Below are 26112 nucleotides of genomic sequence, written 5' to 3'. Positions count from 1 at the left end.
CAGAAGGTTTGGATTTGAATGGAGATGCCACACTGCAAAAGGCTCATGTGCTGCTTCTCCAGGTGTGCAGACCTTGGGTGGAGCTGTCAGGAGAATCCCTGTCTGTGCACAGAACCTGTCAGACCAAGGTGACACTTCCATCTCCTTCCTCCTCTCCTGCCACCCGCCAGGAGAACCCCAAACCTTCCTGTTGTGTCAGAGCTAGAACACATTCAATATCCGTTTTTAAGACCTCCTTGGCTGAAATAACAATAAATATTTCCATAATGTGGTTTTCCACATTGATTTATTGTTGTTCTTTTTCTTTACACGGCAGACAGACAACAGAGCTTTCAGTCTTCCAGAGCAGTGTTCAGAACCCAAGTAGCAACCAGGTCCCACCACTTCTCCACACAGTTTATTTTTAATAAACTTCTCAGTATCAGCATTGCCATGAGAGCACTGCAGAGCTGCCAGTGTTGTCCTTGCAAATTCTACATGCAAAACCTGAGCTTTTTCCCCACCCTCTCCTTGAATTTTCACAAGAACTTGTGATATTACTCAAGGGCAAAATTTCACGTTTCATCAGCAGGCACGGGGGAGGTTAAAAATTTGCTGCAAAACTGTGAAATTCTGCCTTGGGAAAAAAATGGCATACTTTTCCTGAATTCACTGTGAATGGAATCTCCTCACTGGTCCAGAGAAATGACACCATTTTGAACTGATGCTTTTTTCTGCAAGAAAAAGCACACCCCCCCCCACCCCCCCACCTTCCCAGAAAACTGCATTTGTTATCTGAGGAAAAACGATGAAGTCTGGTGCAACCATGGGTTACTTCTTGTCGGTGGTGTGGATATTTTTCTGCTACAGCTTAGACTGTAATGGACTCTTCAAACAGACCAGTACAATACAAAGCTGTGGACTGTGGTCTCTTGGTTGAGTCACACATTATAAAACTTTAAAAACAGAGCATTTACAACCAGGGACATAAAGACGTGCTTTTAAAATTGTAAATACATATTTACAGGCTTGTGTGATAAACCAGAATTCCTCTGGGAAAAACGTTCCTATATCACAACAATGTACACACTTCTCTCCTTGAGTCTGTCAGTTATTGTAGCTGATGCCACTCTAAAAAAAGAAGCAAAAATAAATTACACAGAAGTGACCTCTGGTAACCTCACTGGAATGCCTTAAAGGCACTAAACTGGGCAGCATCCATGCCAGAACTCTGTACTTAGTTTAACTGACTGGAAGTTGAGTGGGTCTGAGGAGAATGGATTGTTTGAAGTAGTATTTGGGCTATATGGCAAGAAAACTTCCTCAGCAACAATCCTCAAGTGACCAGTGGTAATTTATACACTAACTGTGATCTTTGACAAGGTGTCCTACAAAACTGCACTGGGAAAATCAATCATAATCAATCAATCACCAATAATACTGGTGCTCTACGTCAGAGTATCTTAGGTTTATAAACACTGTATACTCATTTTCCAAGTGATCTAGATACTCTCCAGACACACAGGAAGAGCATTCCTGTCTGAAAGAATAGGGTCTACCATACCAATGTCACACGATGAGAGGAAGAAGAAAATGTGGAGAGAAAATAAAAAGATAATGTGCAAAACCAAAGCGAGACAAACTGATCAGAAAGTTGTGTGTGCACACCAGCTGCTTGGACATAGACATAAGGCCAGGAAACTCAATTTTTTGTGCTATTTGACCAAAATTTACCAAGCTGCCTAGCAGATCTGGATACTCACTTCCAACTAGTTTGAATGACTAATGAGAATCCCAGTCTTCCAAGGCTCCTGTGAAAAATTCCAGCCTTTGTTTGCAATTAGTACATCTATTTCAAGAGGAGATTATTGCTGGCAAAAATCTCCAAAGGGAACAAACCCTAGAGACTCTCCACCCCAGGAATGAGACAGAGCAGCCAGCAATGGCACGAGCATCTTGGTGGTCTCACAGTCTTCCAACATGGAAGGGGATGCAGCATTTATGGCTCATCCAGTTCTCAGCATCTCAGCCTTTCCCCAAACCACAATTGCACTTAGAAAGCCTCCAAGAGGGGTTTATCCAAAAAATCTGTAGTGAGATTATACAAGATCCTGAAAACCTTTTCTTTCCAACTCAAACAACATGCACCTGAAACATTTTTATAGTGAACAATGTTTCTTCTTTAAAGCTTTTGTAATCATTTTGAACAATTTGATTTTCATCAAAACTATACAAAATTAACTGTTTTCAGCAATTCCATACATATATATTTTTATCTGTCATATATATATATATCTACATATGAAGATATATATATAAAATTGATCCTTTTTTCGACTTTTTCAGGGTGGTGGGAAGGAGTATCAACCGGGCACTTGTTCTTTCTTAACTAACGTGTGCATACACAGATCTGTGCTTATCTGTGTGGAGTGCAAAGTCAAGGACAGGAATAAATTGACTGAAACAAGAGGGAAACAGGACAATCAACCCCTTTGGCCTCCTTAAAAAATTCCAAGCCTAGATGCTACATTAGCAGGGATCCTGGAAAATCATGTGTTGGCAGAAGGAACCGTTCACCTCACGAGTGAACTGGGCAGAAGTTCTGCCCAGAACTGGCAGACAATGCACCTCGGTGTGATTGACCCCATTTGAGGGTAAGAAAGAGGTAAGAGACCTTTCTGCCCTGCATTTTACTAGCTGAACTGTTTGTTTCTGGAATTAGCCTTTACTGGCTGTCCTCATGGATGGCCTCTGGACAGGACGCCTGAAACTAAACACGTGTCTAGAGACACAAACACAGGCGCTCTGTTTAAGGACAAATGCTGTATTTAAGGACAAGTCTGGCCTGATACTGCACAGCAACACCCGTGTTTGATACTGTCCCTAAATAAATAATGCCTGACTCTAAACAGTACCAGACTGGCAACACAAGTTATGGCAGCTTTGAGAAATGGATGCTTGTCCCTTCATGGAACTGGGCTATCAGTACATTTCACAGAGATCATGTAACAGGTGATCTTCCCAAAAAACACGGCTCCTGATGCACTTCAGAAGCAACAGCATCTGCCCCTTAAAGCTAATGGTACAAAGTCAAGAGACTGGGGTACCCACAGACTTCACATGTGGAAACCTCAGGAAAACCTACCTCTCCCTTCAGTGTTTTTTTGTGGGATGCCCAGTTCTTTACCCGTTAGGATGTAAAGCAGAAACTAAAAGGATGTAACAGTCTTACCAGAGTTTAATTGCATAGTATGTTAAACCCTCTATGTTCTCCCAGAAAGAGGAGACTCATCCAGACCCATCCACCCTCTGAGCACAGGTAGTTTGCCTGCGGATGTCTGAACACTTCTCCATGCTGTTCTCCGTGCTGGCACATGGGCTCCACACATTGGTGGACCCCAAGATCACCCTGTCCCCAGCATCCACACTTCACCACTCACTGGAGAAGGCAGGAGCCTGCTCTGTGCTCCCTCCCTTGGAAGGAAGGGTGAGATGACAGAAGCACATCATCACTTCCAGCAGAAGAAACCACTGTCCCGGTTGTCTGCTGAGGAACCCATCTCGCCACATCTGAGCCAAGCAGGAGGGCATAATGCTTGAGGATCACTTCACCTCACCTTTTCCAGTCAGAAGTTTCTGGTACCTGAAAGTACACAGAGAGTTGCATTTAATCAGAAATAGTTTAAGGAGTCACAGTTCCATGTTCCATGGAGCTGGAAGCAGGACAAGTCATTCAGTGACCACTGTACAGGGAAGAGACATCCATGATTTAATTTTGCTTGGATTTCCCACAACTAAATGGTCTGTGCCACAGCTAGGGATGTTAACATTTCATTAGCAATCACCTCCATTACTCAGGAGATAGCAAACCTCAGTCAGTTTACTAACTATTCCCTCAAATGTTGTTTTTTGAATCACTTTAAGACAGAATAAACTTCAGGCTGCAGTGTCTTGATTTTGCTGGTACTCATTCTCACCTTTAGTTTTACACATTTCAAGTATCATGTTCCTTAGCTGTTACATCAGTATAAAGGAGATTCTAATCTGCAAGTTAATGGTGGGGAAATGAAGGAGCAGAAAACAGTGTCTTGTTTAAACCAAAAGAAAATCAACTCAGCCTCACCAACACATGGGGCTGGGTCATTAGTTTGCCCAAGCCTACAGTGCTTCATTACACAGCTTATCTCACCACAACCTCAACTAAGGTTTTTGCATCTTATCACAGCACTGCAATTTGCATTGTAATGCTGGTCTTTGAGCTTGTGGAGTGCCACCAAAGCAGCCAGCAAAATGCACATTCCCAAGTATATGTTTTTTTGGGCAGTTAATATTTGTTCAGGGTTCACCCATTCAGCCTAAAAGACCCCAAAGCACTTGGCCCACTATTACAATCAGATACGAACATCACTACTTCCAAGACAGAGATAAAACCCATCCTTACAAAAATTATCTTCAAGGTCCCCAGGATCCAGAGGAGCAACACCTCAGGTCTTAAAAGATCATGAGCAAAACTCTCCTTAAAGCTTCTATGAGGGGTAAAGGGCTGACTACCCTAACACAATCCTTTTGATCCACAGTATGTTAAGTACCCATGACTAGAGAATACCTTATCCCTTTGGAATTAGTACATCACATATTTCAAGAGGAGATTATTGCTAGGAAAAAGCTCCAAAGGGAACAAATCCTAGAGACTCTCCACCCCAGGAATGAGACAGAGCAGCCAGCAATGGCACGAGCATCTCGGTGGTCTCACAGTCTTGGACAGGAAGCATCACTTCCAGCGTGGAAGGGAATGCAGCTTTTCTATGGTTCATCCAGATCTCAGCATCTCAGCCTTCCCCAAAACCACAACTGCACCAGTTACAAGAGCAGTGACACTGTGGGTTTTCTGAGGCTTGGCTCATATCTCCAAAGTGCCTTGCACTCCTTGCCCACAGAAACACGGAAGGGTTTGGGAGCACAGGAGAAGGGAGCCCTGCGCATCCTCCCGGGGCTCTGTGGCTGTACCTGGTTTGGTCAGACATGCCCAGGGTCTATTCCTTGAAGAAGTGGGATGTGGTGGAGCTGGATTTCTTGCACTGCCTGGTGCTGGGGTTATGCGAGGAGGAGGAGGGACATCTAGAGGCCATGCGGAGCCTGTAACTGTGCAAAGAGGCAGAAGAGCATCAGCGACCAGACACAAAACCAGAGACGTGCTTTAGTAAGCTATGAGAAAAGGAAACGACATTCCACCCACACTGCAATTACCAAGAGCCACTTCTGAAGGCAAGAGGATTTTTTTGCCTTGTTCCGAACTTACCCTGTGAGTTTATTTAAGCAGGAAATAGATAATGCCAACTGGAAGCAGCATCCAGGCTCCCACCCCAGGTCCCAGACCCTCCGACCCGGACAGACAAACCCACAGTTACATCAGAAACTAGAAGAGTCATGGTCTATTCTCTCAGGACAGTCCGTATCAGGCTTTAAAATACTTATAGAAAAGGAATTTTACTTTACCAGAACATATACCACATCATTTTTCCCCAGGTCAAAGTCAGCAGAACACTTCCATCACTTATTGCCCTGACAGACTCAACAAGGACAGGTAGAGGTCACAACAGTGCTTTATTGCACTTCAAATTTTAAACTAAGAGTCCCAAAGTGAAAGTGAAAATCAAAGATGTTTACTTAAAAATTTTAATTTTATGCCTCAGTTGATTGTGATTTCAAGAAGAAAGCCTGAAAACCTGGCTCGAAGCAAGGGAAGTCCAACTCCTTCTGCCCTATTCTAGACATACAATCTCAGTTCAAATGTATACCCAAGCTAAACTTCCTTACACTAAAATATTCCAAAAAATCCCCTATTTGTTTTTAAATTCAGCACCTTTTGCTATCATGCACAAACTTGTCTGCTTTCCCTCACACCTGTGCACCCCCACAGGTAATTACATACCTTCCTTCTCAAGGCAAATTCTTCCAAATTCTGACCAAACCCAACCACTTATGTTCTTCCAAGGGAACATCTTTTGAAATATCATTTTCTTACACAGCAACACGTCTAAGAAAAGTTAAAAGCCAGGCTTCTCTCTGGGTTATTTTTAGAGTTCAATACACACCCTTTAAAGGAGATTTCAGTTTGTCCTTACACACAATGTAACTCCAAGTTAGACATAAAGAAGTGCAAAACTTTTCCATTACAACAGAAAACCAAAACCACAGAAATTTTGAAAAGTAAGCAATTCAATTATTTTCAAATTAAAATTGGTGGTTAAAATCGCCTGCCAAAAGTTTTTTTATTGTTCTATGTAAATCATCCACTCCAGCCTTTGTGAATGCAATTCTGAAACCTTCTGCCAGTGTGGAAGAACCAGAAAGTGGCAATGGGGAGGTCAACAAAAGCCAGATTTTTGTTGTTCCATATAAGGACTGTAACCAAGGGAAACAGTAGAATATCCAAAATAAGCTTAGTTTGTTTGGCTTCAGACTTTTACTATAACTAGAAGAGGGAAATTTTAGTTTCATTCTGTTTAGAATGTGTCCATGTAAGTAATGCTTTCTGTCAAAATATTAATTATGACTTCTTAAAGTTCTTCTCTAATCAATGACATCTGTGTGCTCTTGCCTGCAGTGAAGCAAGGTCTACATCCTATGGGAAACCTAAAGAAAAAAAACGTTAAAAGCCTCAAATCCAAAGAGACAAAATATCAGGGAACATCTGACCTAGATTTTCAAATGCACACCCTGATCAGACATCAGGAAGGAATTCTTCCCTGTGAGGGTGGGGAGGCCCTGGCACAGGTTGCCCAGAGAAGCTGTGCCTGCCCCATCCCTGGAAGTTTCCAAGGCCAGGTTGGAGAGGGCTTGGAGCAGCCTGGGACAGTGGAAGTTGTCCCTGCCCATGGCAGGGAGTGGAATGAGATGGGTTTTAAGGTCCGTTCCAACCCAAATTACTCCAGAATTCCACCATCTTTCACCCCTAACTTCCTCAAGCTTTAAAGTTAATAGATCATGGCTTGTTATTTGGAAGCTGAGGATTAGAGGAATTAGATAAAAAAGGATTGTTTTTCTAAATAGAAAGTGAAATTGAGTTCCTTATGGAGTTCTTACTGCTGTCTTCCCATAGTGCTCCCAATGGACCGTGCTTCAGAACTGCAGCTGTGTCCACTCCGCCAAAGCTGTCAGGAGTCAGGGCCCTCCTCTGTCCCGACATTACCCTCAAGTGGATCGCTAACTCTCATTTTAGAGCCTGTTTAAAGAAGAGCTGGGATGTCGGGGTGATTTTGACAAACTCCTGGGTGTGCAAGGGGAGCTGGTCTCTGAGGGGGAGGGGAGCTGAAATTCCCCCACTGCATTAGGAGCAGTGATTGAAATTGCTATTTTTAGCATTGTCACTTTGCACCTGCTTTCACCATCTCAGCCCTGGGTAACTGGAGACACGCAAAGAAAAGGAGTTCTGAGCCACCCTGTGTGATGTTGCTGAGGGATGATTCCAGTGGGAAGGGGCAAGGGTTGTTCCCAGCCCCTCACTGTGCAATCCCAACCCCTGTGCACAGCCCAGACCAATAGCACAGCCCAGGCTACCCCACCTCTGCCAGAACCATTGCTAGGGAACAGTCCTAGCCAGAAAAAAAATTAATCAAAAAAAAAAAAGGAATAACATCAGAAAACATACTCTGCTTGAAAGGAAAAAAGGCCCAGAACCCAAATGCTAGGTAGCAGGAAGGACTTGTCTGCACAAAGTTTTCTCTGTCAACTAAGGACTTTTAAACCAAAGTAAACAAAAGTTTGGTAGATGCACCAGCTATTCCATAAATTAAAGCTAACCCAGAAGTTAAATGAGGCTATTTTTTACACAGAGACAGGGCCTAAAGTTCTCTCTCACAACTGAGAGCATACCCAAACTAAAAGAGATAAATCACCCAATTTGGTGAGATGCGCTACAACAAAAATATACTAAATCCCAGCTCTTAAAATTTTCCATCCTCAGATCTGAAAGTGTTTTGTAGTGTGAATCAGTACCATAATCCTAGTTTTTCAGATCCAGAACAGAGTCAGGCAGAAAGGGATTTGCCAAGGTTACCCAGAAAATCTGCAGCCTTAAAGCAGAGGACTGAACAAAGGTAAAGGTTCCCCCCACCTGCATTACTGTCACAGGTTCAATTGTCTCCTGAATACTGAAGTATTTGTCCAAACCAAGTTCCTACTTCCATATACCTTCCCAGGCCCCTGAGCCTTGCCTTGAGCAGCACACATGAACTCAAAGGCCAGGAAAAATGCCAAATCCTGGCACACCCCCTTCCCTCAGACATTCCCAAAATACATTTGGTATTTTTTATTCAAATTAGCTTGTCTCCTACCACACTTGTGCAATTAACATTCTCCTGGGTTGCTAGTTTAATTCTCTAGAAATGTCCCAGAAAAAGAAGCCATGGTATTTTTGGAAATGAAGGCTGGAGTGATCCAAGGTGGCTGCCAGTCCCACCAGGGAAATTCAGTGAACAAAGTCATGGCAATATGTGGTAAAAATTCAGGTGATTTAAGTTCACATTTTTACCTCAATTAAAGTGGTTTTTTTATCCTGCAAGGATTATACTTCTACGCTGCTAATCTAAAATACCCCCAAGGATATGCTCCAAAATTTCAGACACACACACACATTCCACATCACGTTTAACAATAAGCATGCCAGGAACATATTCTATCAAGTATTTCCTACTCTTAAGTAAAAGAATAGCTAAGCTGACACAAATCATTGACTCCTAGGAAAAAAAAATAGAAATGTGCATGTTTAAGCCCAGATTCTTGGTTTTGCAGAATTAGGCTGAGCAATTTCACAGGCCAGAAGGGAAGCACGAGGGTTTAGGGAGTGGATAAATGCCATTTCTGGGCTTTCTGCTCTCAGTGAGATTAAACTACAGTACTGCTACCCTGACTGAAATGCACTCTCTGACAGGGGTATACTGCTTAATGGGAAAGTAAATACACAAACAAGGACTTGGAAAAACATCAAAACTATCAATCACTAAGGAAAAGACCTTCATTTGTCTGTTTTAGTGAAACAAAGTATTTATCAAGACAAAAAGGTTTATGAACAGAATTTTGTTGAAAAGGATGTCTCTCTTTTCTATGGAAAAGTCCTGACTCACTGTATAGAAAATGGGGAAGCAGCAGAAAGGAAAAGGATCTTAATGTGTTGTACTGTGGATATTTGGAGACTTACGTGTGTTTATTCATGAAAGCAGAGAAAGAGCTGGAGCATGTCAGGATTTTATCTTTCCTTCACATGGCGCTAAAGGCTAGAACATGAATATTATGGTCAGGCCTTTCATGAATCTAAACTGGAAAAACCTGTTATTGAGATCCTTTGCATTCTCAACTTCCAAGAAGACACCTAACAGCACTCTCCAGGCACAGCGCTTCAAAGAACTTAATCCTTTAAAGCAGCACTGCTGCCCCACAGTAACTCAAAAATTGCTTTGTTTCACACGTGCTCTACAGTTTAAGTTTCCTCATTGCTGGCTCAGTTTCACTCGCAGTGGATCATGAGGAACTCTCATGATGAACACCAAACCAACAGCAAGAACTGCTGGAAAAAATCTCACACCATGCCTACAGCTCACCTGGGGGACTCTAAAATTGATGTATCAACAACACTTGACTTAAATAGAACTACATTTTCAAAAGCAACCAGTGACCTAAAGTAGCCACTTGAAAGGAACTCTGCACTGAGATGGCTACTGAGCTCCTTCAGAAAATCAGTTGCCTTGAAGGTACTTCAAGTTGAGCTCAGAGATGATTAGTCACTTAAGAAATCTTGGTCTAGACCTGTAAATTTAGATGAACAGTATCATGTCAGCAATTTCTCTTCCTGCCCTTTTAAAGCAGCACAGAGTATTTTGCAAGCCAAAAGGTGAACAACTCTGGATTACAAATAGCAGTACTCAAACCCATCTTCTATACTGTCAGGTAATGCGATTTGATAAAAAGTTTGTACCTACTGAATCACATTCCTAACAGAATGAGAAAACTTTCATCACACATAGGGAACACTGTAGTCGATTTTATTTAGCTTTATACAGAAATGGTGACACCAAAGGAGTTCAAAAGGATTGCTGGAGGGCAGCAGAACAAGGATGAGCCCTCAGTCCTGCACAACTCATTACATAAAAAAGAACCCACAGAACAAAATGTGCTTGTGATTTGAAAAGGTAGATGAGTGACATAATGAATTTGCCATAATGAATGAAGAATACAACTTCAAGTTCCAGTTGATGCCTTTTCCTGGTCTTAAAATCAAGAGTCATACACGGTTAAAAGGGGAAAAGGGATTTTACCTTGGTATTTATTTTAAGGATCCTTAGGTACACACGTCCAGGTCGAATGCACCGAGATGCACCCCGCAATTCACACCCCCAAAAGATCTGGTATAACATTATAGGTGTTACTAATTAGCACATCTATCAAAGATTCCCCAATGAGAGGCTCGAGTGAGCCCCCCTCCCCAAGGAGCCTTCCCCTGGATGGTTCTATCTTAGTTTACAGAACGTGTTCTGGAGAGGACCTTGGGGTCTGGGGCACACTGATCCCTAACTATGAAGCTTCTAGAATGTTGAGTCTCTCAGCTTGACAAACAAGTCCAAGAATGTAGGCAAAAAGCACTAAGAATACAGAAGTTCTAAAAAAGGTGTAACAGGGGTATAAAAGGCAAAAAATCTTCATAGCATTACAGTGACAGTGGAGTTTGAGTTTGAAACTCTTCAAAGCAGCTCAGTGATGTAAGAATTCAGTATTTCTCATCTTCCCACCTCCTTCCACACGGCAATGTTTAGCAGAGCTCTCAATACCTAAAAGAAACACTACATAAATTCCCCCATTGAGTCACTGCTGGAACACGACTGAGGGCTATGCACACACAGTCTGTATGTGGGAATGAGCCTTCAGACGCCCGGAGCAGGAAGTGCATCCTCTGCATTCCCAACAAAATCACCTCCCTGAAAAAGCCCTTGCATCTACTTTACCACAGGCATTTAACTTTGCTGAGCAGCACTGCCTGAACTGCAGAAGGAATCACAGACTCACTGAGGTTGGAAAAGACCAAGGCCAGAGAGTCCAACCTGTGACCCCATCCACACCTTGTCACCGAGTGCCACATCCAGGTGTTCCCTGGACACCTCCAGGATGGGGACTCCACCACCTTCCTGGGCAGCCTCTGGCACAGTTTGAGGCCACTTCCTCTTGTCCTGTCCCTTGTTCCCTGGGAGCAGAGCCCACCCCCCACCTGGTTGCACCCTCCTGTCAGGGGATTGTAGAGTGACACTGACCCCCCTGAGCCTCCTTTTCTCCAGGCTGAGTCCCCCCCCCAGCTCCCTCAGCTGGAATCAAGGCAGGCTTTGCTGAAACAGGCCCAGATATGAGATTATTACTCTTACTTTTTGACTGACACAGGGCATTGAGTGGTGCAAGGCTCAGTTTTGCTGTTCACCTTCTGTGTGCCAGAGCACCTCAAATGACTGAACGCTGAGCCTGTACTTCAGAGAAATGGAACATCACCTGCTGAATAACCAAAGCCATTTCTCACAACCCTCTGGCAGTTTCTGGGAATACTGTCATCCAAAACATGACTCAGAGACCCTGTTTGGCTCATGAAACATAAAGTCTTAAAAAATTAAACAGAGAGATATATACACAAACAAAGTGCATGTTGCTGATTACAACATTATGTTTCACTAGCCACTCGAGCTCTGAATAAATTAGGAAAATGAAGCAGCTATCTATCTCTTAAAAAAAGCTTCCCTCCAACTTGATGCCTGCTCAAGCTTCTCTTTGAGTTTCAGTTATACTGCCTTGTATCTGAAAAAACCAGAAAGCAGTATTTCAGTGCTCTTTTCTCAATGAATGCTCTAATGATCTACCAAAAGCATTTTTAAAGACTTAATAAGTGAAGTAAAGGTGCAGGATCAGCAAAAGGAGAATGGCAAGCGATGAAGTCTGTGTGGGAAGCAGCACTCAAGAGGTGACTCAATGGCTTCCTCTGAACTAAGGAAGAGGGTCAGAAGTAGGTAGTGGCTGGAGACTGGTGTAGAGGCAGCACAGGACTCCTGGTCCTGTGAGTAATCTTGTGTTAGACACTGGATACTTTACACCCATCCCCACTCTTAACAATCTACTTGCATTTTAAACATCTGACCCTTGCCTGACTGTAAATGATGGGCACAAAGAGGCACCAACTCCTGCTACAGTGTTACCTTAGTATTAACTTCATTCAAAAAATACCCTAACACATTAAAATTTAAAAAAAAAACCCCAAAGTTCAGGAAATAACAGCAACTCATTCATACACATGGAAAAAACATCCCTCTTTAAAAACATTAAATCCCCACTCTCTCATTTGATGTGTACAGTGGACCATTAACTGTACACTTAATAGATCATGCCTTCCTTAAGAGTGTTTTATTTGCATCTTGCTCTGAAATATTTTCCTCACCATCCCGCTCTTGCAAAGTACTGGAAGGTACATCCTCTTTTCCATTAGAAAGCTGCTATTTTTAACAGTTTAATTAAATAGATGTGGAAGTTCACCCCTCTCTCATCGACTTACCACAAAAGCTCAGCTCCAAACCAGCATGTACTTGTTGTTCAAAATCTATTGTTTAGCTCCTTTTCATCATGAGCAGAACTACACCATCATGTGACTCACGGAGATCGCATTCACTAAATAAAAGCCAGAATTGGTATGTAAGGTCTTCTAAGTTCTCTTTTTAAGGTCATTCACAAGCTACCTGTCTGTCTCTAGCAATTCAGCTCCTTGGCTAAACCCAACTCCAGTAAAAAGCTGGAGCTGAGCCCGTAATTTTGGAAATGAAGTCACAAACCACAGTAAATGAAGCGAGTGCTGTTCCTATTTGCATTTGATACTGAACATTTAGACATCAAACTCTATGACATCTCCCCAAAGAAAATCATCAGGAACTAAATGAGAATTTTAAGTAAGTCTTGCAATACAAAATGCTGACAAACCAGAGAACCAGAAACACCCCAGCCTTAATCCCCTCGGGCAGTTTCCACCAGGGCTGAGGAGCTTGCAAAGCAGGAGGGGCCTGGCTGCATCTCCTGGATTGGCTGTAACACCTAGGACTGAACACAGCTCAGACAGTTGCTGCCACAAGCTGGTTCCAATGCCTTCCAGCAAACTGGAAAATGGCAAACAAAAAAAGGTAAACAGAACCTGTCAGATCTCCTGTCTCCACAACAATTCCAGCATCGCTGTTTTTATTAAACCGACACTCATTTGATCTCACCCAGCATGTCACTTGGTCTCTAAACAGGACAAGTTTAATTGTTTTCATTGCCTGTCTGGATGAATTTCAAGATGTGTCAGCACTTTGTGGGCAACATTACAGCTTTATTGTTGCTTCAGATCACAGAGGCAGCTATAAAAGCCAGAGAAATTCAATTATGCAGATGAGATGCAACAGCAACAGTAACTGAAAGCTGCACATTTCTATTTGTGATGAGTCACCTACTTAGGACTGAAACTCCTTGATGATCCTCTCTGATTTGGAGCTAAGATCTCCATCACCCAGCACTTCCCTGAAAAACTGGTGAACACAGGTGAACATCTCAGTGTGGCACATCCTTGGGACACAACACGATTTAACATCACAGCAGAGAAACCACAAATACAATGGTAAGAGGATTTCTTCCACGATATTAGGGAATGAGGCTGGTTTACTCACCATCAGTTCACTGACCATCAGTTCACTGCTAGACATGGCTAATAAATCCTTACAAGGTGACTGAAATACCCAGACTGCAGCAAGAGCAAACACCAACCCGTATTTCATTTGTCAGTAAAAAGATGTGAAACAACAATTCAGGTTTATGTCCCATCCTCAACAATCTCAAAACTATGAGTTTTCACCTTTTTTCCATGTTTCCCTTTTCTTATAAAACATTCAAATACAACACTGGGTATGTAAAACAATGTTTCCCCTTGGGTAAATATAGGAAAACTTAATCAGGACTGAAAACCTTCACTGTGGCTTCCTCCCACCTCCTTGGTGTAACTGCTGTTGCAGGTAGACTAAGGATTCACCTCTTCCATTGTGGTGTAAATCCCAAACTGCAGTGAGTGCAAAAACACTCCATGAACAAAGTTGGAACCTCTGCATCATTGCACCAGATCTTCCCCTATCAGTTAAAATTCACGGGAAATGTTGTTATGGAGAGAACACATTCAAGGAATGACATCCCACATAAAAAAAATAAACTGGGAGTTCTTACCAAAGAATCTTACTCAGACAGAAGCATTAATTTTAATAGACAACTACATAAAATAGTAACTTACTACTGGATTAGTAAGGAGCATGTGCAGGAACTGCTGTAATGCTGTTTAGCCTTATCAAGGTTACATTATTCCACCCCACTGCCACACTAATATGGATGCAGATGCTTCCAGCTCCACTGCAAAAGGCAGAACACACATCTTGGTGGTGGAATACAACATTCCAAAATTCTCAAGAGCCAAAAATATCTTTGCATGTATTTTTTTTTTATTGAACTATTTAACAACTTTAAAGCATATAAAAATAGAACACTATAATATCAGAAAAACAGAAAACTATAGTATCAGAAAAAGTTGAAATAGTGTATGTAATTTTCACTTAAATAGTTTAAATTTATTAGCAGTGTCCACAATTGAAACCTAAAATCCTCAGGCTAAGTCAGAAGTGGCCAGTTGGTATAAATTCATGTCACTGAACCAGAGGGACACAACTGAAGGATGCAAGCACACTTAACTCCTCCTAGATGTATATAGTTTCATTTTTCCCGGTACATCTGCTTTCCACACAAAAGGCAAGTTTCCCCCCAAGTTTTTATAAAGTTTACTTTATTGGTTATAGAAAATGTGTCATGATAGTTCCATCTAGTTGGTCATTAAGTGCTTGCAACATCATGGACTCGTAACTACGACTGGAACTTACAGCACAGGATGGACGGCACGTAGAGGAGGAAAATCCCTCTTCAGTTGCTTACCTGCATTTACAGCCCTCCAGCAAGGCTACAGCATTCAAAAGCAAGGACAACCCCACTTTTATGTCAAATTGCAATTTTTAATGTTTTCATTAGAATAGTCTTTATATCACTCTCCAATAGAAGTAACAATATAACTAACAGCAAACTTTAATACAGGAACATGCTCCAAGATTAACAACCCAAAATGAAAACAAAATGAAATTAATGTAAAATGTAAATCACATATAGTACAATTGAAGTGTCCAAAACAATTTAAATAATTTTAAATATTTTATTTTTTAAAACTTGCTACAAATGCTTTATACAATATTTCAACATAAAGTCCCCATAACAGAAATGTAACAAAATGGGAATGATAGTGAAAGTGAAAGTTAAAGTGGCACAAATTCACCAAACAAGTATTAAACTACAAATTTTAAAGAGGTAGATTACTTTTTAAGAACAAAAAATAAAAGGGGTATCTGTATAAAGAAACTAGTCACTTTCCATCCATTCTGTCATTAATCTTGAAAGCTCTATGAACACGTGACAAACAGTATTTCCATAAAAAGCTGTTATGAACAATAGACCAATTTGTTGTCTTAAGTTAGAGGTGTACAACCTTTTAGAATAATTATATATTTCATTTTCAAAATATGCAGGTCTGCAGCCCTGCTCTAGCCTTCTTATCCATAAAAAGATACACCATTATATATCTGGTGTTGAGAAATTCATCACTGCTATATAAAGTTTTATTTGCATGTGTAAATAAGAACTTGGAAAATCCATAAAACATCCAAATCAGGCTTTTTTCCATTGTATACTGAACATCTAAAAGACTCAGAAAGTGAGGAGAAAGTGGGAAGGGAATTCTGCCGTGCTAGGTTGGCCTCTATTGACTCATTTAGACAAAACGCTTTAAGAGACATAATACATGACAAAAATACTTGGAGTGCAGCAATTGTTGGCCCTGAATCTACACTGAATTCTGGACAGGCTGAAGGAACCCGATTTGCCAAGCACAGAAACTGAACTGCCCAACACCATCCACGAAGGTATGGACAAAATCAAGAGCAAAAGATTTGGTTCACTGTTTCTTTTGATGATTTCCCGTGGGGTTTCATCTGTTTTTAACAGTGCCCTTCGCTTTAGTCTGAATCATCCTGCATGTGTCAAGCACAAAGTAAGAAAATTTAGGCCTGACACTGAGCATGAGCAAGAAGCCTGCAGGCAATTTTATGGTTGTGACTCAGCTTCTGTGGGTTTTGCAAGCTTGGATTTCACATCCCTTGGCGTAGTGCTTATCCTAAGATGAGCATGCAACAGCTCTACCACGGCATTAAGGGATTTTTTTTTTTGCTTTGTTTTTACAGGAGATTCCTAGAAAATAGAAATTTAAAAAAAAAACCAAAACAGACAAAAACTGAAGATAAATGACAAAACAATCTGTGAATGAGTATGTTTACACAAAAAAACTGGAAGGTGAAAAACAAGTTGGTAGACAAATATACATAAAGCAAGTCTTGAAAAAATATTAAGATTTCCTGGAAAAAAAATCAAAACCCAACAGTGCCTACATAGAGTAGAATCAAAGTTAAACTGTGCTGATATTAGTGTATGAAAGCAAAAAAATTCTTCACACTATATAACTGATATAAAAAGAAGTTGACTAGACAATCTAGATTTATGAAAGTTACTTCAGAAACAAAAATAATTTCCTAGTGTAGCCATTCGTTAAACGGATAAAGACTCCAAGCAGCCAAAGTAAACCAACAGTATTTGAGCCAGCCAAGGAAACCTTACCCCAGGTCAATTGTTCTTTCCCCAAATACTACTGAACAATTCCCATATGCACCCATTTCCAAGTTCTTGCTTAATTTGCGTAAGGTCAAATGATTCATTTAAATGGAAAGATGTGGTGTTCTGGCTTCTTATTCTACTGATCTGTTCTGGCACCATTTAAATACAGTTTCACACATAACTAAGAGAGCAGCTGATGAGGACATAAACATCTTCATGTTAATTCTAAGGGAAGAGGCCTGGTAGACATTTCTTGTTCCTAAAAGGCATTTTTACACCATTAGTCTCCAAATTCCAATAACATTTTTCTCCTTCAACACATCCTAATTTGGGTATGAACTATTTTAAGTCAAATTCCCCTCTAGCACTTGGGAATAATTCTGCTATATTGAACCTTTACTTTACAAAGTATTTCCTCACTATTTCCACCTTGGAGATCTTTACTGTAAGACACACAAACTGTGAACAGTTTGGATTTTGACACTGAACAGATCCCGCTCTACTTGTTCTGATGGAGGCTGCCAGTTCCTCCCCCTCCTCCTCTAGCAAAGACTTTGATTAAAAAAACCTACCCTTGGCCCTAAATCTGGTGTTAATCACAGCCAGGCACTGCAATTACCAATCCCAAAAGAACTCTTAATTATCAGTGAGTTTTGTAAAAGTTCCTCAGCAAATCAGACACCTGTTTCCAATAAAAACAGGGCAGGAGCAAGGTAACAGAGCTTATAAACACTGTGCAAAATAGACTATTGATTGGAGAGACTACATGAAGACGTAAGTCGGGACTCAGGCACGTAGATTAAGATTTTATTTATTTATTGAAGTATTACCCTTTCTTGTGATTAAAATGCTTCTTCTCAAAAAGAAATAGAACTTTAATTATAAAATTTTATAGTGAAACATAAAAGCATGATATTTCTAACAAATTTACATGTTCATGTAACTTTTCTTACATGTCTATTTCCCTTATATTAAGTATTTAATGATCTCAGTCCGTATGCACATACATTTTTGAAGTATTTGGTCATGGTTTGTTTCTTTTAGGTATATATATATATATGCAGAGAATGCTTTTTATTACAAACCAAAGCAAGTTATTTTAGTGAGTAAAGAATGCAGTCATGTTTTTTAACTTAAGTGAACCGCCATAAATAAATCTAGAATGATTCTGGGCTACCTTAGATGTCAGATACCAAAAACAAGGTCAGTGTCTCCAATAACATTGAGTTTAATGACATTAAGTTTATTTGCACTCAGGTATTGACATTTTTTTTTCCAGAGTTTTCAATTCAGTTTATAATTAAAGACATTCTCTATACAAACCGTGTATTATTTCATGACATGACAAAATGCATCAAGTATGTACATCATACCTCAGCATCAGTGAGCTGCTCATCCACGTTTTAGGAAATGCAACTTTTTTTTTTATTTAAGCATGAAAAACTCAAAAAAAGAAAAAAAAAGGAAAAAAAAGACCAAGAAAATTGGCAAAACAGCAAGCAATGTGTTCCTGGGTTGTTTCAACTTCAAATGAAATGCTTACCTGAAATCTTTTAGTTCTTGCTTTGTACTGCTTTCATCTCTTTTGTTTTCTGCTGCCTCTGCATTTGCTGCCTGCTGCAGGCTCCGTGTGATCGGTCCTCCAATCCTCTCTCTAGATTTTACACTGAACCTGTCTGCCTTTTTCTTACTTGCCACAGCAGATTTACTTGGCAAAACAGCTTTATTATTCCTTTGTATTCTGACGTGCAGTTTCCGGGACGCTTTGCTGGAGATTCCAGAGGAATTGTTCTTAGAAACCACCTTAGTTTTTTTCCCATCAACATGGGACATTTTAGACACTCTTACAGGACTAGAGTTCCTCAACGATGAAGAGGAATTTGGCTTTTTAGATCGCATGGAAGGTACAAATTTAACATTTTGTTTGGACTTGAAGGAGGCAGAGGGGAGCTGGAGCTGTGCAGGTCCTGAGGTTCGTGCTCTCGTCTTGCCCAGGTGAGGCTGAGTGCTCTGCATTTTGATTTCTGCATCTGCTGTTCGCCTGCGCTGGTTGCTGCCTTTGTCACTGTTTGCAGGTGAAGAAGTTGCACTTTTTTTGGAAGAATTCTTTTTAGAGGAGGGAGAGATGGGTTTTTTGGGGCAGCTGTACGATGCGTGTTTGTTCAAACTCCCAATGTAAGTGAACTCTCTGTTACAGTAGGGGCAGATGTGAGAGTCTGTCTCGGATGGGTTATTTTTCAGTTCTGCCTTCTGCTGGGCAGACTTCTTTTTTTGCAGGATAGCTTTCTGGACAAGCTGGTTTTTCTTTTTCAATGCACTTATTTTTAGTTTATTGGAGGACATTTTGCTAATCTCAACATTGAAATTGAGTCTTTTAGGCTGACCCATTCGTCTGAAGGCGTTCTTCCCAGGCCCAGCGATAACCACCATGCCATTCTTAGGCTGCACTGTCTGTTTGAGGGGTACTGGATTTTTTTTAGGTGTGTATCTCTTTTTATCACTGGCAGATGCACAGGCCAGTATGTGTTTGTGTAACTCAGGCATGTTATCAACACTTTTTCCACATTTTGTGCATCGAATGGCAGTAGTAAAAGTCTGTGGGATATTGTGGGTTGTGAAGTTTGTTGCAGTAACCCCAATACCCATAGGATTTCGATGGTGATACTGGAACGGAGGTGGTTTAAAGCTTGGGTAGTGTTGATTGAGGCCCATACGAACATCTGGATCTTTAGATTTCACTCCAGAAGCCATTATTTTTATAGTAGTATAAAGCTCTTCAGAAGAATCATTTAGATCTTCATCTTCCTCCTCTTTTGAAGGTTCTGAAGAATCTTCTGGCAGGCTCTGCATGTGTTCCACGTTCGCCTTACTGGGGTCAGTAAAATTCTGGGGTCTCAAAGTCCCACTTTCAAACTCATGATGTGTGCACTCTTTGTCTGGATGGAGATCGCGCTGATGCTGTTGCAAATTGCACAAAAAAGCAAATTCCTTTTTACACACTGAACAAACAAAGATATTCCCTACTCCATGAAGCAGAAAGCGATGCTCTGACAAGTCTGTTTTATCCCTAAAAAGCTGTACACAGAATTCACATTTGAAGGGCCATTCTTCAGCATGAATGGATAAATGCTTCGTTAGGTCTTTAATGGAAAGAAAAGGTGATTCGCAGACATTGCACACAAAGCTCTTGTTGAATGTTTCCTGTACTACTCCTGATTCACTTGATGTAGGAGGATCTTCTCTTGCTTTTTGCTGCTCACTCTCAGCTTCTTCCTGTTTTATTATTGGGAGAGAACTTTCAAGGTTATCAGCAGAGGAAACAACAGAAGAAACTACAGAAAGAGGAGGTGGAGATGGAGATGATGAGGAGGAAGAGGACGAGAAAGATGAGGAAGAGGAGGATGAAGACGAGGAAGACAGTGTAGGGGGGCCAGGTGAAGCAGCAGAAATAAGAGGTTCAACAGAAGGGACAGGGGACGGAGAAGGAGAAACCGTAGGCGAAAGAACTGGTAGTGGGGACTGGGTAGTAGTGTTGGAGAGTGGCGAGGGACAAGAGGAAGTGTTAGTGGCACTGGCAGACACATCTGGAATCGGTAAGGGCATCGTTGGGAGCAGGGGGGGCGGTGACGTGGCCACTGTTAACACAGGTGGGCAGGGCGGTGGGGAGGGGGGGTTGGTGGGCGTTAACAGTGGAGGCAGCTGGCACACGGCAGGTCCAGCAGATGCCTGTGGCACAGGGGAAGCAGAGGAGCTGAGGGGCTGAGTGTCAGTGGAAGATGATGCCGAGAGAGCAGGCTCCGTGTCGGGCTCTGCCTGAGGCTCCAGGGCTTTGCTGGGGCTGGCAGCGCTGTCCACGCCCAGCGTGCTGTCTGGGGCTGCATCCGTCCCGTTGTACTCATTCAGCAGCACCTTCTGCAACATGCAAGTGGTGGGTTTCTTCTTTTTAACACCACTACATGTTGGCTGCGTGGAATTTTCTTTGTATTCCCTAATTTCAGCATCACTGCAAGGCTTCTTATGCACACTTAAATCTAAAACGGATTCCCAGGGAACCTGAGTCTTGCTTTTGACGTCAGACCTTTGTTTCACGCCACTGGATAAATCCAGCGGCTGCTGGTTGCACACATTGCCAAAAGTCGGAGCTGCTGTCCAGTCTTTTGATATTTTATATTCTTCAAAGCAAAGAGGGCTCAAAGTCTCTTTGTCCTCCCTTCCAGTCAAGCTCCAAGCTGGTGAGTTGCTGTGGCTTTCTAACTTTGGCATTTTGGAACTCCGAATAGTATCATTCCACACAGTTTTTCCCTCACCTGATTTGACAAAGTCTCGAAGCACTGGACTGTGCTGTGGAGAACTGGGAGGAGAGCTGGTCCTTCTTTTAAATCTGCTGGATGCTGGAGGCAAAATAGGTGATGATGTAACAGGTCCTAGTTTAGGGATTTCACTTGATGGAGTCATCTTCTTATTGTCCTGTGTCTGAAGAAGCTGCTTTAATTTTGACGACAAATAAACCCCTTTTTCTTTATGAAAAGGTAAGCTTTCTGTTGAAATGCTAAGAGGAAGATTTAAAGAACTAGTAGGAGTTATAGGTTCTGGGTCTATTTCCGTTTTTATTTTTGGTACAAGAGGAGGGCTGGCAGTTCTTCTCTTTTTGGATTCACTGCTCCCACTGCTAGAGGGTTCCTTAGGAGGTTCATTCACATGTGTTTGTGTAACCTTTAAATTTGAGGAAATTTCCACTGTGACCGGACTGATTATACAATTCAATCCATACAAGTCTGCAGAGTTGGACTCCATCTGAATCACGTCACAATTGCTAGTGCTGCTGTTGGACTGAATTTTACCATCAATGTAGTAATTTAAATTTTCAGAGATATTGCTGGAAATATCCATTAGATAGACATCATCTCCTTCACCTTCCTCTTCTATTTCTGTGCTCGCAATGTACACACTCTGGACTGCTGGGGCTGGCTCTGTCGGGAGCGGTGGCTCTTCGGTAAAGAACCCTTTTCTTCTGACACCTTTGGGAATAAGATGACGCTCATGAACCCTACGCTGATGCCTCCGCATGTTGGTGTGAGTACCAAAAACCTTCTTGCAGTATTTGCATGGATGCAACTCTTTGGGCTCCTTATTTTCCTCAGCAAACGCAGAGTTTGACATTTCCTGGGAGACTTTCTCAGAATCCAAGACAACAGAGTCTTGAGCAAGACTGGAAACATTCAGGTCATCTTTAAGACCATCATCCACAATTACTTGGTTATCAGCAACATTATCCAAGTGTTGTGATGATGTCAGTGTCAGGAATGGCTTCCTTTTTGGCCCAGCCTCGTGGCGTCGCTCGTGCCTCCGCCTGTTGATTTGAGTGCCAAAGGCTTTCCCGCAGTAGCGACACTTGAACGCGTGGCTCAGAGTGGATATATGGATGTGCATGTGGCGCTCAAGTCCTTGCTTTGTTGTAAACTTCCTCTCACAATGCTGGCAGGGAAACATGAATGTTTCCTGAACATCACCATTGGATTCCCCCTGTGCTTTTGGAATTTTCACCACAAGTTTTTTCTTTGGAGAGCTTTCTGGAGATTCCTCTGATGTACTCTTTTGTTCTTCCATAGAGTCCAACTTTTCTTCACATATCAAAGGCATTTCAGCATTTTCTTTAGGCATATTGGTATCTTCTATCTCCTCTTCGTCTTCCTCTTCTAGATCCTCCTCTTCGTCATCATCTAAATCATCTGATGCACAGTTTATTGACTCTCCTTGTTTGTCTTCAGTTACCACTTGTAGTTCACTGGTCGGACTGGGGATCATCAGTTTTGGAAGTGCATCTTGATTTACCATTTCCTGAATCACAGCTGTTTGTTCCAGAGACAGCACAGCAGAAACAGAAGGTGTTTCATCTTCCTCTTTATGACCTGAAACACAAGGGTGTAATAAAGAAAAGCATGAGATGTTTTTGCCAAACACTCCAGGATATGCTACACCTTTCTCCCCTAGCACAACATATCCAATGTTCCTGACCCAACACAATACTACCACTCCTCATTTACTGGTGTGCACGGATGTTTTCACCTCTGCATGCAAGTCCTACCTATCTGTTGTTAGGTATATCCATTGCTGAAGCAAATAAGGCCAGGTTGGATGGGGCTCTGAGCAACCTTGTCTACTGAAAGGTGTCCCTGCCCATGGCAGGGGGCTGGAACAAGATAAGCTTTAAGGTCCCTTCCAACCCAAAATGTTCTGTGATGATTCTAGGCAAACACCTTTGCTGCCAATCCCCACTGTTGTTTAAGTGGGTACATTACGGAGCAAAAACTCCTTCTCCATTCCTTAGCTGGGCCATAAGACACCTGAACAGCAGTACATGTGTTGTGCAAGCAGAAGGAACAACAGAAGGAAGGAATGGAAGAGTTATGGGTCAAAAGAATTAATACTGTATTTTTTCCCCCTTGGTACTGACTCTGTTAATTAGCAATAAACAATGACCATGTAGCTACACACTATTTTAGAATAAGGACTTTGCTTCTGTTCTAAGGAGTCTGGGTTTATGTCTAAATTTTGCAGCACATTCATTTTTCCTGTGGTCAGAGTCATACATTCAGTGACATGCTTCTAATAGCCAAGTTTCTAACTAGTAAAACAATTGGGATAAACAATAAAACATGTTCACTTTGCTACAGCAAGATAACCTGCTAATGCACTAAACATGACAAGCATCCTTTGATTCAAAAAGATAGATAGAAGGAAAAAATAAGACACTTGAGAACTCACCCTCTTTAGAATCCCTCATATCTGCAGAAGTAGAATCCAAATCGGTCTTTTTCTGTTTTGTATCTGCTGCCTTCTTTCCCTTGTTTTTACCTTCCTGAGTCTTCTTCTTTCCTGGGAAGAAAAGAGCACTTATTATTCCTGCTCAACAACTTTTGTCATATATGAGTGGCAGAATTAAACCCTCAGCTTTGGAATGTAACACACTCCTGTAGAGACCCTGCTTTCCTGAGGAATACAAATGACTGATTAGGAGAACAGACAGCATTCAGGTAAAAAAACCTCAGACGCTGATATATTTTCCTCACTTTCAAAGCAAGAACAAACTACCTGTCCAGGGTTAAGCAGCCCACATCATGCAGTTACCCAATGCCTTAATATGGCCACTAAATTCCTGTATCTCACAGAAGTATATGGAAAATAAGAAATCTCTTAATATACTATTGATCCTTAATGTTAATTGGAAGACTTTATGAAGTAGAAACCCATAAAGGTTTATTCTAGTTTTATAAACATTCTGAATATTGAGGAGAGTTATGATAAAAGCAATGAAGTAATAACATTATGAGAAGACTGAAAGCAGCATGCGCTTGACCAACACGGCAAAATGAGATGGAACTGGGTAACAGCAAATGATGAAGGTATTTCATTGTGTCTTGACACAAAACCTTCACGTTATCACTTTCTGTTACCAAAATTAAGCAGCATGTATTAGTTGCAGAGGATGATGAACACAAAAGGGCATTATGTGCAAAGAGCTGACCAGTACTGCAAGATGTAAATACACTGAAAACTTCATTTTCCACTGCACTACAAAGTACTGCTAATTTTTGCCATTAATCTTACAGATTCAGGCCTACAACATACAGAAATTACGATAAAGGGGTGTGTAATAACAAATGAAAGTTTACGGTTTTCCGATTCACTTCAGTGCACAGACTGTACTCTCCACACAGGATACAGAAAACACCACTGAAGCTCCACAGTTCTACACACAACTCTTGGGAAGAGCTGTCCAGAAGCAGAAATCCAAATTCCTCCTTTGCCCCCTCTAACACACAAAATGCTACTTTATGACAAACTGCCCCTTCCCTCTGATCAGAAATGTCCATCACAGCCCTAAATTCATTTCCTAGTTGGAAGCACACTCTTCCATGCCACAATCCTGACAACAAATTCCTCCTTTTTACACCTCAAAAATATTTTTCACATCCTGAGCCAAGAAACTGAAACGCCTTTAAAGAAAAATGTTCCTCTGTTCAAACTGCAAAGTTCCAAGTACACACCCCCCCCCAAGAGAACAGCTCAGACAGCTCAGCTTTAAAAGGAAACATTTGTTTTGATTTGAACATTCTATCTAAACAATTATCTCTATTTCTTCTCAAGGAGCTCAGATTTCATAGGCCATCTCCAAATTCCAGTGTATTTCAGTTTTATGTATGTAATAAACCTTTTTAAATTTCTTATCCAATTTAACAGATTTTAGTCTTATAACCTGACAATAGTCACTCATACTGAATTTTTGTCACCTTTGGAAAAGACACACACATCCTTCCCAAAGTAAACTAGCAATTTTCTCTGAATATCCTCAATTATTGTAATGATCCCCATGTCTAACCTGCCATAAAAAACCGATACTGGATTGTTTGAACAATGCAATATTCAATTTTGATTTTAACACCTGCAACTGTCAGAAGATTTAGCACATATTTGGGGGTTCACATAGGCATAAGGAAGTTTAAGCACATCTTTCTTTACCTGACAGGCTACTGAATGTCCAATTGGAACACAATTTTTTTTTATTATCAGCACCTCGAATGTTCATAATTACAACTAACACTACCAAGATCTGAGTATGAAGGACAGATATCAAAGAAGTTTCCAGAAGTATCTCCCAAGTCACTTGAAATTGCTCTGGGAATGTACAGTAACACAATCCAACAGTTCCATTTCTAGGGAAAAGGGGGAAATGCAAGATTTCAACACATTCCTAGGAATCAAACATGCATCACAATACACCTTATGAGTGACATAACAAATGATACCTAATTCCTAGAACCCTAAGAGCTCTAAACCTTTTTGCAGACCACTTATCACCTGAAGACCAGTATCAGTATCTTGACCTAAAACCAACAAAATTCTTGCTTCATCTCACCCTACAAATGAGACTGGAAACAAGAATGAAAAGGTTGGTGCACAGGCCCCTCTCACCTGCCAAACCTGGCCATGGTCAGGGACACTTTTTCCCCCCACAGTGCAGTGTCTGATGTATTGCAGATGAAGTCATGGGGCAATTTTGCATCTAGTTCTACAGCAGCCCTGAATTTCATCCTAAAAACAGGTTACTGTCAAAGTCTTCAAACCAAGACCCAGTTAATTCTTTTTTCTAACAATATTGGCAATATACTGTACTCTTTCAAGGGTGAGGTAAAGTATGAAAAGGCACCAACACAAATCCCAAGTGCTAAAGCATGCAGAAATGTTTCAGTCATCCAGTTAGAGAATATAAAACTTAATAGTACCTCAAATCCAATTATAATCTGAGAAATCACTACAATAGCAGGATTTTCACACAAA

General features: G+C 41.2%; 1 protein-coding gene across 2 annotated transcripts in view; it reads right to left on the bottom strand.

Moving 5' to 3' along the window:
* Window positions 1-375: 375 nt before the first annotated feature.
* Window positions 376-26112, bottom strand: part of PRDM2 (PR/SET domain 2) — a 65348-nt gene continuing 39611 nt past the window's right edge. For both annotated transcript variants that reach the window (XM_039563838.1, XM_019289791.3), the window contains 4 exons: window positions 23539-23649; window positions 18317-22682; window positions 4987-5121; window positions 376-3622 (listed from right to left, as the gene is read on the bottom strand). In XM_039563838.1, coding sequence (XP_039419772.1) covers window positions 5013-5121; window positions 18317-22682; window positions 23539-23649 — 4586 coding nt within the window. In that variant the 3' untranslated portion in view covers window positions 376-3622; window positions 4987-5012. The remainder of the gene's footprint in view (window positions 3623-4986; window positions 5122-18316; window positions 22683-23538; window positions 23650-26112) is intronic.

The sequence above is a fragment of the Corvus cornix genome, chromosome 21, assembly GCF_000738735.6.
Source record: "Corvus cornix cornix isolate S_Up_H32 chromosome 21, ASM73873v5, whole genome shotgun sequence".
In the NCBI taxonomy this organism is placed as follows: domain Eukaryota; kingdom Metazoa; phylum Chordata; class Aves; order Passeriformes; family Corvidae; genus Corvus; species Corvus cornix.
This window is presented reverse-complemented; position numbering and strand designations above follow the sequence as displayed.